This window comes from Sarcophilus harrisii, chromosome 5 (genome assembly GCF_902635505.1).
Source record: "Sarcophilus harrisii chromosome 5, mSarHar1.11, whole genome shotgun sequence".
NCBI lineage: Eukaryota > Metazoa > Chordata > Mammalia > Dasyuromorphia > Dasyuridae > Sarcophilus > Sarcophilus harrisii.
In genome coordinates, this window is record NC_045430.1 from 7,293,368 (window position 1) to 7,306,222 (window position 12,855).

At 50.6% G+C, this 12,855-nt stretch overlaps 1 protein-coding gene and 1 long non-coding RNA gene across 2 annotated transcripts; one reads left to right on the plus strand and one right to left on the minus strand.

Annotated features, from left to right (window-relative positions):
• Positions 1 to 125: 125 nt before the first annotated feature.
• TYMP (thymidine phosphorylase) lies at positions 126 to 7,770 on the minus strand. The gene is made up of 10 exons (XM_031940363.1): positions 7,493 to 7,770; positions 7,252 to 7,386; positions 6,923 to 7,125; positions 6,474 to 6,572; positions 6,152 to 6,281; positions 5,887 to 6,005; positions 2,663 to 2,825; positions 2,342 to 2,572; positions 1,998 to 2,138; positions 126 to 435 (listed from the first exon to the last, which is right to left on the minus strand). Exons 1-10 carry the CDS (start codon positions 7,518 to 7,520, stop codon positions 281 to 283), a joined length of 1,404 nt encoding a protein of 467 aa, XP_031796223.1. The 5' UTR covers positions 7,521 to 7,770; the 3' UTR covers positions 126 to 280.
• Positions 7,771 to 10,292: 2,522 nt separating this feature from the next.
• Positions 10,293 to 12,506, plus strand: LOC116419347. Its single transcript, XR_004229631.1, has 2 exons — positions 10,293 to 11,834; positions 12,219 to 12,506. It is a non-coding gene; the product is annotated as an uncharacterized LOC116419347 (long non-coding RNA).
• Positions 12,507 to 12,855: the final 349 nt, after the last annotated feature.

Sequence of the window (12,855 nt, forward strand, 5' to 3'; positions counted from 1 at the left end):
CGCCCCAGCGCGAACCCCCCAGGCCGGCGCAACGCCCGCGGACGTGGGGCTGTGACGTCACCGCCCTGCCCCCGCGGCGACGCACGAGAGACCAGACCAGCGGGGCCCCGCCCCCGGAAGCCAGCTGAGTTCGAGCCGCGACGGGCGCTTTATTCGGGAGAAGAGCCCGCTCCCCAGCAGAGGGAGCCCGGGGGCGGGGGGGGGAGGCGCGTGCAGAGCGCCGGGGCGGGGCGGGGCGGGGCGGGGCGGGGCGGAGAGCCGCGCCGAGGCCCTCCCGGGCTCAGCCCCTCATGGAGGGGGGCAGGATGAGCTCCCGAAAGCAGGGCTCGGGCACGAAGGGCTCCCCGCGGGACAGCGTCAGGGCCTCCTGCAGCTTCTGGCGGTGTCTCGGGCTCAGGCCGGGGCCTCTGTGGTGCACTCGGATCCAGGGGGTCCCTGCGCAGAAACGGGGGCAGAGCCGTCACCGCGAGCCGGCCGGCGGCCCCCACTCTCTGCTTCCCGGACACTCCCGGAGCCGGCCCCGCCCTCAGCGCGCATTCTGAGGGGGGAGCGGCCCCGAAAGCGGGTCGGGGGTGGGGGTGGGGTGCCCGTCTCAGGGTCAGAGACCCAGACCGGGAGTTCTGAGGAAGGGAAAGGTGGGGCCCCTCCTGGACCCGCCCCCCCTCCCTCCCCGCGCCCCTCCCTCCCTCCCCGCGCCCCTCCCTCCCTCCCGCCCCCTCCCGGACCGGGGCCCCTCCCTCCCTCCCGCCCCCTCAGGGGCCCTTTCCCCCTCCCGCCCTCCTCCCGCGCCCCTCCCCCCCCCCTCCCTCCCCCGCCCTTCCCCCCTTCCCCCCCGCCCTCCTCCCCGCTCCTCCCTCCCGCCTCCTCCCTCGGACTCAGACCGCGGTCTCCCCCGGCGGCTGCCGCTCCTCCTCCTGCCACAGGGCGGCTGCCGGCCCTCCCCGCAGCTGCCGCCCCTCACACCTGAAATCCCCGGAGCCTCTCTCCGGACCTCGCCTTCCCTGAGCTCCTCGGCCATCCCTGTGTGCTCAGGGCCCCTGGCACTGGGTGGGTGAGGGGGAACCAAGAGACCCTGCTCCCTGCCTCAGAGGGCTGGGAATCCACCAGAGATCTGGGAGTTGTTTTTATTGTTAATTTTGGTTCTTGGTCTTTAGAGCTGCCCCCTGACCCTCCTGCCTCCTTGGCCCCTCCCTGGTCCACCTGGGCTCATCCTTGGCCCTTCGGCCACTCCCTTCACTGACTTCTCACCCCCACTTAAGACCACCTCAGGGCCGATGCCCTAAGCCCGGATGGCCAGTCCTGACCTCCCTCTGGGAGCCCAGCCCCGTCTGGCACTGAGCTCGCCCAATCCCACCATCCTCTTCCTCTGTATTGCCAGCCCGGCACGTGCCCTCTGCCCTGGCATCCTCTCTCCACATCCTTTAAAGACCTCCCCTCACTCCAGGCCGGCCCGACCCCCATGAATTGGACAAGAAGTCTCGCGTCCTTCAGAGCTTTCTCTAGTGATGTCCCAGCCCTGTCCTCTTCTACTGGGAACTCGGGAAACTGGGACTCTGCTCTCTGGTCTGAGGCTCCCTCCCTTCCCAGTGCGGGGTACTGTGTGCAGCAGACACTTAATGTGTGTGTGTTGGATTGAACTAGCTCAGAGCTCTGCTTTGAGGACTGCTTATAAAAGCCAAGGAAGGAGGAAAAGAGAGAGCCTGAAGCCAGCCGTGGTGGGGCCCCGGGCGCATGGCGAGGGGTGCCAGAGGTGGGAGCGTGTGGGCCCCTTCCGAGCTGCTAGAAGGCTTGCTGCATCCTCGTGGTCTCTGCCTTTCCCCGGGGGTGTCTGGAAGGGGCTGGCTGGGCACCTAGGTCCCGTAGGTACCAGGAAGCTGGAACCATCTCTCCTTGTCCCCCAGTTGGCCCCCCTCCACTCCAGTCTCCAGACCAGGAGCCGAAGCCTTAGTCACCGAGTTTGCAGGAGCCCTGCCCCCCAGCCCCCATTCAGCTCTCACCTGCGCTGACCCGCTGTCCGAGGCTCACCAGCAGCTCCAGCCCCACATCGTGGTGGAGGGGCTCTCCCGCGCGGTTCCGGCCAGCCCCCAGCTCGTGGAGGACCTGGGCCAGGGGCAGGGCCTGGATCTTCTCCACTGTCCCTGGGGAGGGCAGTTTTAGTGGGGGAGGGGGGTAGGAACAGAAGCAGTGATGGGAGTTGGGAGGGGGAGGGGAGTGAGCCGGAGGGAGGGGCGTGAGGGGGCGTGGGGCTGATTGACATGCACAGAGGTAAGGAGCAAGGTTTGTGCTCGATTTGGAGGGCCTGCAGGGACCAGCCAGACCCTGAGATTAGGGTTCTCCTCACCCTCTGAAGCTGTTCTCAGCTCGTCCTTGGTGGGGGCTGTGGGGAGCAGGCCTTGGCGCTGGGCAGGAGATCCCGAGCACAGAGCTTGGGCCAGCTTGGGGGCCACACCCTGGGCCTCCAGCATGGCCCGGAACTGGCCCAGCGCAGAGCCGTTGTCCAGCGTGGCCCCCATTTGGGCCTTCCCCTGGGTCAAGGTTGGAGCTTGGCCATTCAGCCATAGCAGGGATCCTCCTGGAGGTGGGGGTTAGGCAGGACCCGTGAGCAGGGGAACGGAGAGAGCCGTTTCCTCTCCCCCCCCTTCCTCCCTCCCCTTTCACACACCTAGTTGGGTGACAAGGTCCCGCAAGTCCGGGGGACCTCCTCCCTCCAGACACTGCAAGGCCTCCTCCACTTCAAGGCTGTGGCCCACACAGCGGCCCAGAGGGCTGTCCATCGTCGTCAGCGCGGCCGCCACCCGGACCCCCAGGCGGGCCCCCACGCCCACCTGCGGAGAGCCATGCCAGGTCATCTCCAGGCCCGCTCCGTGTTCATCCCCTGGGCTGCCGACATCTGCCCGTGTCTCTGGGACGGTGGCCGGCCGGCCTGCCCCGAGCCCCCCTCCCTATGTCCTCTGATAAATGTCAATAGGTTCCTTCTGTGCCCCCACCCCTCCTCTTCTCCCCAGACCACCATAAGGCTAGCCCTCCTAAGACCCGCCTCATACCATAGCCACTCGTGTCTTAGGCTCCTTTCTCTACCGATTGATCAATAAGCATTTATTAAGTGCCTACTGTATGCAAGGCTGGCACTACCAGTACCCAAAGTGTGACCAGTTCTGTTGCTTACCGACCTTAGATTTTTGGAGGAGGGGAAGGGAGAGAGCATGTACATAGATGATTTGCTTGGGGATGCTGTTGGGGAAGAGGATCTTGGGGAATGCCTACTGAGAATATTTTTAATTTATTTTTTTTCTACTTCATATCATTTTTTCCTTCTTAATTACTTAAAAAAAACCCCAAACTAAACGCGTGCTATTTTTGTCTGGGTAATAACTGGATACTAGGCTGAAACGGATTTCAGAAGCCCTCAGAGTTGTCCTAGGGCATGAGCTGCAGCCCATGGTTAGTGGGCCAGAACAGAATTTGAGTCTGTGAAGGACTGGTGCTGGCTGGCCCACAAGTAATTAATTCGCTTATTAGACATCAACTGTGTGCAAGGGCCCTAGATAATGTACCCTTCCTCTTTTATAATTCATCTTGACCGACTGGCCCACGATTATAAATTCTGCTTGTCCCTGTTTTAGAAACCTTTTTCTCATCAATTTCTGAGCCACTTATTGATCAGGAGGGTTTACCAACCAATTTCATTTTCTGAGCTCTGGCCCCTAGGTTCAGATTCCCTTGGATACTGATGAGGTCTGCTTTTTGGCAAACACGAAATCAGAAATGGGTGATCTTTTCGGGGCCCTTCATTTCAGATTCTAAGCCACTTTCAGTTTCCTTCTAGTTTGCAACCAGCATGTTTAGGGCTTCCCATGGCCTGGGCTGACTTTACTACTAGTCTCAATCATCTGTCTCTTCTCTCTGTCACCGCCACATTTCTAGGTAAATTTACTGTTCCGTTGCCTGCTAAATTAGGTAGTGAGTTCAATGTCACCTCAGGTATTCAAGCCCCTTGAAGAGGAGATTCTCATTTGTAGACTAGCTGGCATGGAGTTTTTTCCCATCGAGTCCAGGCGCATCCTGGATCCTCACCCCGCTGCAACATGGCTTCCAGTCCTAATCCCGCAGGGGTCTCTCAAAGGCCTCCCTTTGTTGCTCTCTCTGTAGCTTTTGGGCCATTTGAGTGTCTGGTCATGAATTCTCTCTCTTGCCTCAGGTTGTTTCCTCCTCCCTCTCTGACTCATTTCCAACTTCCTTCTTCTGACACTTCCCTTTCTTGAAAGGTGACTGCTATTCAAGGTTGCTCTAAGCCCTCTTCTCTTCATGCTTTAATCACTCTTTCTTGTTGACTTACCCTCTCTCTGGTGGCTAATATTGGCTCAGATGAGTCCTGAATCTAAAACTCCAGTCCCGATCACAAAGCACACAACTCCACCTGGAGCTGCCCACCTTGTGGTCCCACTAGCATCCCAAGCTTACTATGCCCTAAACCAAGGATTTTTAACTTGGGTCTGTGGGCTCCCACATGAGGACTGATTCCATGAAATGGGAAAATAATTATATCCTTTCTTCTCACTAATTAACTGAAATGCAACATCGTTCTGAGCCTGAGTACAGAGTCTTCAGATTGCCACACGGGTCTGGGGCTCTGCTCTTCACTGAGCTCCTCAGCCTCCCTCCAGTCCTGCCTCCTCCAAATGCAGCGAACACCTCTCCCCCCGGCCCTTGCTCCCTCTCTTTTACATTCGATCAACCACTGAGTCCTAGGATATATGTGCTTTGTACCAACTGGGGAATCCCTTTATTCTATTGTTTATATTATTCATACATATCTGTATAATAATTGTCTGGACAGAATTGCTGGTGCGGTGTCTGGGATTCGGAACTCCTTTTGAAGGAAATGACTGTGTTTTGGTATCCCTTAGGAGTTGCCACAGAACCTGGGACATAACTGAGTCATTGCTGACTGACTGACTTACTAACTGACTGCCTGCATCACCCTATCTCCCCTCTCATTCAGGCCCTTATTTCCTCTTCTCTGCAGTCTTCTCTGCTCTCATCTCTTCTCTCAGCCAACCTGGGAAGAGTCACCCAAATATGACCAAAAATGGCATCCATTCCTTCAGCCCGGTTATTCGGCTGCAGAGCCTGTGGTGGTTGCCTAGTAGCACCAGGATGGAGCCCAGACACTTCCAGCTGGTATTAAAGGTCCTCCCCACAGGTGCCTTTCTAGCCCCTTCTGCCTCCACTGCCCTTCACGCCTTCTGTTCATGCCCCGTGGGACCATTTCATGCCCCTTTCCCCCTTGGAGCCTCCCTCACAGTCCCATTTTTGGGAACGCCCTTCCTTTGGCCACCAAGTTCTACCTATCTGCTGCTGAACGTTTGGGGTGGGAGAAGAGAAGGGAGAAAAAGGGAAGGGATAGGAGAGGGGGAAGGAAATAAGGAGAGGGAAAGGGAACAGGGAAAAGAAGGTGGAAAGGGGAAGGGAGAAAGGGGGAAGAAGGGAAGAGGAGGAGAGATAGAGGAAAGGAGGGAGAGGAGAAGAGGAAGGGGGAGAATAGGGGAGGGACAAAGCAGAGGAGGACAGGTAGGGGAAAGGGGAGGAGAGAGGGAAGCAGGGGAAGGGGAAGACAGAGGGAAGGGGAAAGGGGGAGGGATTATCTTTCTCACGCATGGATGCTTTTTATTGTTTGAACCGAAGTTATGAAGGTTATCATAAAAAGTTATAAAACTCTCTGACTTTCAAAACTCTCCTAGACCCTGATTTCTGGCCCCCACAGTATCCCCCATCCCAACTCCAAGACCTAGGTTGGTGATTTTATTGGCACAGGAAGCTCTTGAGGAGGAAATATTCTGCAGATGAACATTGAGCAATGAAGGAGCCTGGGTCACACTTACTCACCAGGGCGTGGGCCAGCTCCCGAGCTTTTTCTTGGCTTGGGAAGATGGCTGCTTCTCCAAATTTCACATCCATCACCAGGGTCGAGAGTTGTTCCACAGCCTTCTTACTGAGGATGGAGGCTGGAGGGGCAGAGATTTGGGCTAGAACCGGGACCTCTCCCGTCCAGCGGGGGACACGGAGACATGGCATGGGTCCAGTCACCCATGGATAGGCTGTTCCTAACCAGGGTCAGAGTAGCCTCCAGCAGGGGTGGGGAGCAGGTCACCTGTGATGAGGGGGAGGCTGTCCACTGTGGCAGTCACATCCCGGATGGCATAGAGGATTTTGTCTGCAGGGACCAGCTCCTGACTCTGCCCCACAATGCAGCAGCCTGCATGCTCCAGCAGCTCCCGCATCTGATCTCCCGGGCGGGGAGGATCCCCATTAGTGACCGCAGCCCCCCAGACGGTAACGCCCCATGGATCCGTGCCCCCCCCCCAGGGATTCGGGACCAGATTTCTCCCGGCACTCATGCCCTTCAATTAGTACTGTCTCACCCACGGATGACCATTCATGAGGGGCCCCAGTCAGGGTCCTTTGCCCAATACCTGCTCTGGACTTTGTACCACCGAGAAGCCTGGGATGGATTCCAACTTGTCCAGCGTGCCCCCAGTGTGTCCCAGTCCCCGGCCGCTGATCATCGGCACCTGTGTGAATGAGACCCCAGCCCCATCCCACCACCAAGGGCTGGAACCTCCCTGTTCTCCCTCCCCCAGACTTCAGTGCTCAGCCCCCCCCCCAACAATTCGGGGTCCTGCAGCTCAGTCTGCTCTACGACAGCCTGCCTGAGACAGGGCCGCTCTGAGCTGGAGTTCGAGCAAAGGTGGACAGCAGGGAGAAAGCCTAATAGGGAGGGCCTGGGGAGAAAGCCTAATAGAGAGGGCCTGAGGAGAAGCCTAATAGGGAGGGCCTGCTTTCTCTCTTCCCCTCTGTCTCCCAGCCACCCCTCCTTTACACCCAGTCCTTGAGCCCCAGGGAGAGGGGGCCGGGGACTGACCTTGCAGCCGCAGGCGGCCAGAGCAGGCGCCAGGACCAGGCTGACTTTGTCCCCCACTCCCCCCGTCGAATGCTTGTCCACCAGCAGCCGTCTCCAGGCCTCGGGCCACTGAAGCTGCTGCCCAGACTCAGCCAGGGCTCGGGTCAGAATCTCCGTCTCGCCCAGGTCCATGCCTCGCAAGCGGATAGCCATGAGCATGGCACCTGTGGGCACAGGGAGAGCCTGACGGGGCCATAGATGCTGCCCAAGTGCGGGGAGCCCCGCGCAGGGACTGGGGAAGCTGGGGTCCCGGGGGTGGTTCTGGGGCTTGGGGCGGGGATGTCAGTCACCTATTTGCGCCTCCTGCACTGTCCCCTGTGTCACCCCCTGAATAAAGCTCCGAATCTCAGCATCCTCCAGGCGATCCCCATCTCGCTTCTTCCTAATCAGCTCCGGGATGGAGGCGGGAGTCGGGGGGCTGGAGCCTGGAGGAGGAGAGGGCCGAGTCAGGGGGGTCCCCGGGCGGCCCCAGCCCCCCGATCTCCGACCCCCCCCGAACTCCGAGCCCCCCGATCTCCGAGCCCCCCTCACCTGGCCCTGTCGGGTCTGTCGCTGCCATTCTTGGGTTCTGCCAGGAGGGAAAGCGGAAGGTGCAGCCCTGCCGTCTGCCGAGGCGAAGAAGCCGCTCAGGGCTTACCTTCTGCCTCCTCCAATCGCAGCTACTCGGTCCCCGACTAGACCACCGTCTCTCTTCTCGTCTCCGTCTCAGACTCTCTTTATCGATCTAGTTTCGTTCCCTCCCCTGGTCTCTTTCTACCTCCCTCTCCCAGCCAGTCCCCTCTGCTCCCTTTCTCTTTGGTCCCCGTCTCAGTGGAGATAAGAGGGGGCGTGCCCCGGTCTGGACCAATCCTGACGCCCTGAGTGTGGGTGGGGAGGGAAAGAGTCCCGTATTCTCAGAATTGGGAGGGGTCTCGGACACATCGGTTACCCCCCTCCCTCCGTTCCGGACTCACTTCCTCCAAGAAGCCTTCCTGGCTTGACTAGCTTTGTCACTTGATGACGAATTCTATAGTTCCTGGTGACATTCCAAGGTATCAGAAAGGTGTCCGAGCAAGGATTCTTTGGCAACAATTATTGCTTTTACATCTTGGTTTATTATCCTGATTTCCCTTGGAGACTGAACAATGAACGGACTGTGCCTGCTGGACTAGGACCAGCCCAGCCCAGCTCAAGAAGCCACTAGCAAGGCAATCTTAAAAAAAAAATAATAATAATAATAATCATTCATTCAATAATTATTAACGTAAGTATTTATGATATACAAAGAACCTCAGCTGGGGGCAGGGTGTGAATGTTGTTATTTTCCCCCAAAATATACATAAAGACAGTTTTTAAAATTCATTTTTAAAATTTTGATAATAGCTTTTTTTCCCCTCAAAATATGTGCAAAGATAGTTTTCAACTAAACATGCATTTTTGTAAAGCTTTGTGTTCCAATTTTTTCTTCCTCCCTCCTCTCCAAGATAGCGAGCAATCTGATTCAGGTTGAAAATATGCAATTCTTTTAACAATATTTCCATGGTTTGTCATATTGTTCAAGAAAAAACAGACCAAAAGGGGGAAAAAACCACAAGAAAAAAAAAGCAAGTAAACTTTTTTTTTAATTTTTAAAGGTTTTTATTTTCAAATCATATGCACAGATAATTTTTTCAGCATTGACCCTTGCATAGCCGTGTGTTCCGGATTTTCCCCTCACCTCCTCCCCTAGATGGCAAGCAATCCAATATATGTTATACATGTTAAAATAGATGTAAAATCCAATATGTGTAAATATATTTATACAATTCTCTTGTTGCACAAGAAAAATCAGATCAAAAAGGAAAGAAAATGAGGAAGAAAACAAAATGCAAGCGAACAATAAAGAGTGAGAATGTTATGTTGCGATTCATCCTCAGTTCCCATAATCCTCTCTCTGGGTGTGGATGGCTCTCTTCATCACAAGATCATTGGAACTGGCCTGAGCCACGTCCATCAGAATTGATCGGCATATAATATTGATGTTGCCATGTACAATGATCTCCTGGTTCTGCTCACTTCACTTCACATCAGTTCCTGTAACTCTCCAGCCCTTTCTGAAATCATCCTGCTGGTCATTTCTTATAGAACAATAATGTTCCATAAGATTCATGTACCAATTTATTTAGCCATTTCCCAACTGATGGGCAGCCACTCAGTTTCCAGTTCCTTGCCACTACAAAAAGGACTGCCACAAACATTCTTGCACGTGTGGGTCTCTTTCCCCCCTTTTATGATCGCTGGGTTACAAGCCCACTAGAAACAGCTGCATCAGAAGGTATGCACAGAGAAAACAAACGTTTTTTTTAAAAAGGTGAAAAAAGTATGCTTTGCTCCACACTCAGTCTCCATACTTCTCTCTCTGGATGTGGCCGACATTTTCCCATCCCAAGTCTATTGGAATTGTTTTGAATTACTGAATTGCTGAGAAGAGCCAAGTCCATCTGATGATTATCACATAATCTTGTTGTTATTGTGTGCAAAATTCTCTTGGTCCTTCTTGCTTCACTCAGCATTTTTTCCAAATTTTTCTGAAAACAGCCTGCTCATCATTTCTTATAGAACAATCACATTATTCCATTTCCTTTTTTCCACTACAAACATTTTTCCACATGTGGGTCCTTTTCCCTCTTTTTAAATAATTTCTTTAGGATATGAACCCAGTAATGACACTTCTGGATCAAAGGTATATACAGTTTTATAGCTCTTTGGGCATAGTTACAAATTGCTCTGCTGGTAAATTTTTAACTAACAGGAAAAAAAAAAAGTTCTTTCTCTAAGAAAAAAAAGTCCTCATATGATGCTTTTGGGGGGAATGAGACAATTGGGGTTAAGTGACTTGCTAGTAAACATTTCTGAGGCTGGATTTGAACTCAGATCCTCCTCCTGACTAGGACTAATGCTCTATCCACTTCATCATCTAGCTGCCCCACAAATCACACTTTTTTTTTTTTAAAAGGATGTTTTTATGTATGGAACTACCTGTCATCTAGGGAAGGGGATGGAGGGAAGGAGAGGAAAAGTTGAAACAGAAGTTTTTGCAAGGGTCAGTGTTGATAAATTACCCATGCTTGTTTTGTATATAAAAAGCTATAATAAAATAAAATACCAGTGGTGAGCAAAAAAAAAGTATGTTTTTAATGTATTTTTTCAATTGCATGTAAAAACAACTTTAAAGTTCATTTTTAAAATAATTTTGAAGTTCTCCTTCCCCTCTTTGAGAAGTCAAACAATTTGATATGTTATATATATGTATAGTCATACAAAGCATATTTCCATATTAGCCATGTTACAAAAGAGAACACAGATCAGAAAAAGAAAAGAGGAAAAAAAAGGAAGAAAAAGAAAGTTTTTACTCCATCAATTCTCTCTGGAAGTAGATTGCATTTTTCTCATAAGTCCTTCTGAATGATCTTGGATCATTGAGAATAGCTAAGTCATTCACACAGTAGATACAACATTACTCTAACTGTGTACGCTGTTCTCTTGGATCTGTTCACTTAACGTTGCATCAGTTCTTTCTAGGTTGTTCTGAAAGCATCCTGCTCGTCATTTCTTATAGCACAATGATATTCCATTATAATCATATATCACAACTTGTTCAGCCGTCCCCACGCGATGGATAGCTCCAATTCTTTGCCATCACAAAAAGAGCTGCTATAAACCGGCTCACACAAGGTTCCTGTGACTTTCTGACATTTTCTTAATTACTTTCTTTAGATGTTCAACCAAACAATGAAAACATTTGTAGAGTTCATTGATTTTGAGGTATAAGTGTTCACACTGAAAATTTAACAATCAGAGGTTCTAGGAGAGACCAGGATGCCACAGTTTACCTACTATAATCATCCTTGCCTGGAACTCACAGAATGAGGTACAAATCCCGAGGACTAAAAAGTCCCAGATAAAGACTATCCACAGAGCACAAAGGGATGTCTGAAGTTTCAGTGTCATTACAAACTAGAAAGGCCCCAAATGGGGGCTTCCCGGAGGTAGTGGGATTTGAGAGTTTAAAGGAAGGCTTGGAATTCAACAGGGGAAGTTCTGGACAAAGATGCAGAAGTAGAGTGAGCTCTTTGAGATCAGATTGGGTGGAAAGAAATATTAAGAGAAAGAGCTAGAAAGCTGAGAAGGAAGAGGAGCTTGAGTTTTTCTCATAAGGCAATAGAGAACCATTGAAGGCTTCAAAGCTGATACGACCAGCTGATGCTGGAAGGGTAGATGAGTCTCAGAGGAGCAGGAAGAGACTTACCGACAGAAGTAGTTTGAGTGACTAATAGATTTATATTATTTATTTTTTCAATTACATGTAAAATGTAATTTATTTATTATGATGTCATATTAATTTATTAATAATCTAATAACACGATAGTATTAATAGATTATGTCAATTATATATTGGATTATAGTCCAGGCTCATAGGGTCACACATTATACAGAATGCTATCTGAGGAAGGAATCATCCCTCAAAGAATTCTGCTAACTCTGGTGTTTTGCCTTATCTGAATCAGGGCTAGTATATTCCTTGGTGATTAGATTGGGCTACAGGGCTCCTTTGCTTTACAACCTCCCTAGCATCTGGGGCCATCTAGAGTTAGTCTATTGTTTGATACTCTGGTTCAAAGGTGTCTGGCTTTATTTCTCCGCTTCAGGGCTGGCAGGGAAGTACCAGGAGCCCCGAGCTTATATCCTTTTTGGGTGAGTATGTTCTCATAGTCTGTAAATGATCAATAAACCCCGTGCTGAGTTTAACTTAATGATCGACTCAGTGTCTCACTTCCTTCCTCAAAGTCACTTAACAGGAAGGTTACTGACTAGATCTACCCCAAAGGTCATTCATTCTAGCAGCAAGAGAAGGGTGAGTACTTTTGGATGGCCTGGATAAGCCTGTGCTTATGTGAGACTTTTTGGGGACTTGGTTTTTGTTGCACTGCTTTCTGTGGATGGGTTTGTTTGTTCCTTTGTTTTGGGGTGTTTTTTTGAGGTGATTTTGTTTATAATCTGTCATTCTCTTACACAATGTTTTGCAAATGAACTTGTCTAAACAGTGTACTTGGCTGTTTGCCAGAGCATTTTTAGGTTTATTTAGTATCCTTTAACTGTTAATAATCAATAAACATTTAAGTGCCTACTGTGTACCAGGCACTGGAGATATTAAAAAAAAAAAGGGGGGGGGCTAAAGAGCAATTCCTCAGTAATTTACAATTATTTTTTAATTAAAAAAAATTTTTTTTGTTTTCAGTTCCAAATTTTCTTTCTTTCTCCCACTTTCCCACACTGAACAGGCAAGAAAACAATACCCATTATACTTAAGAAGTCATTTGAAACATTTCTCCAATGAGTTCTGGTGTGGAAAAGAAAACAAATAAAGAAAATTATCTTTTTAAATCTGCTTTAAGTTCAACAGTTCACTCTCTGGAGACGAATAGCACTGTTCCACATGAGCCTTATAGAATTGTTGTATTAATCAGGGTAGCTAAATCTTTACCAAGAGATTGTTGTTACAGGATTGCTGATACTGTATACAATACATAGAAGACAGTTACACACAGATTAAATATATAAATAACAGAGGGGAGGTACTAGAATTAAGAGGGATTGGGGAAGGATTTTGGTAAAAAAAAAAAAAAAAAGGGGGGGTTGAATTTTTTATACTGATCAAAACTTTTCTGAGGAAAAAAGTCACTATGCTCAAAAACTGTGTATACCCTTTGATCCAGCAGTGTCACTACTGGGCTTATATCCCAAAGAGATCTTAAAGAAGGGAAAGGGATTCACATGTGCAAAAATGTTTGTGGCAGCCCTCTTTGTAGCGGCCAGAAACTGGAAACTAAATGGATGCTCATCAGCTAGGGAATGACTGAATAACTTATGGAATA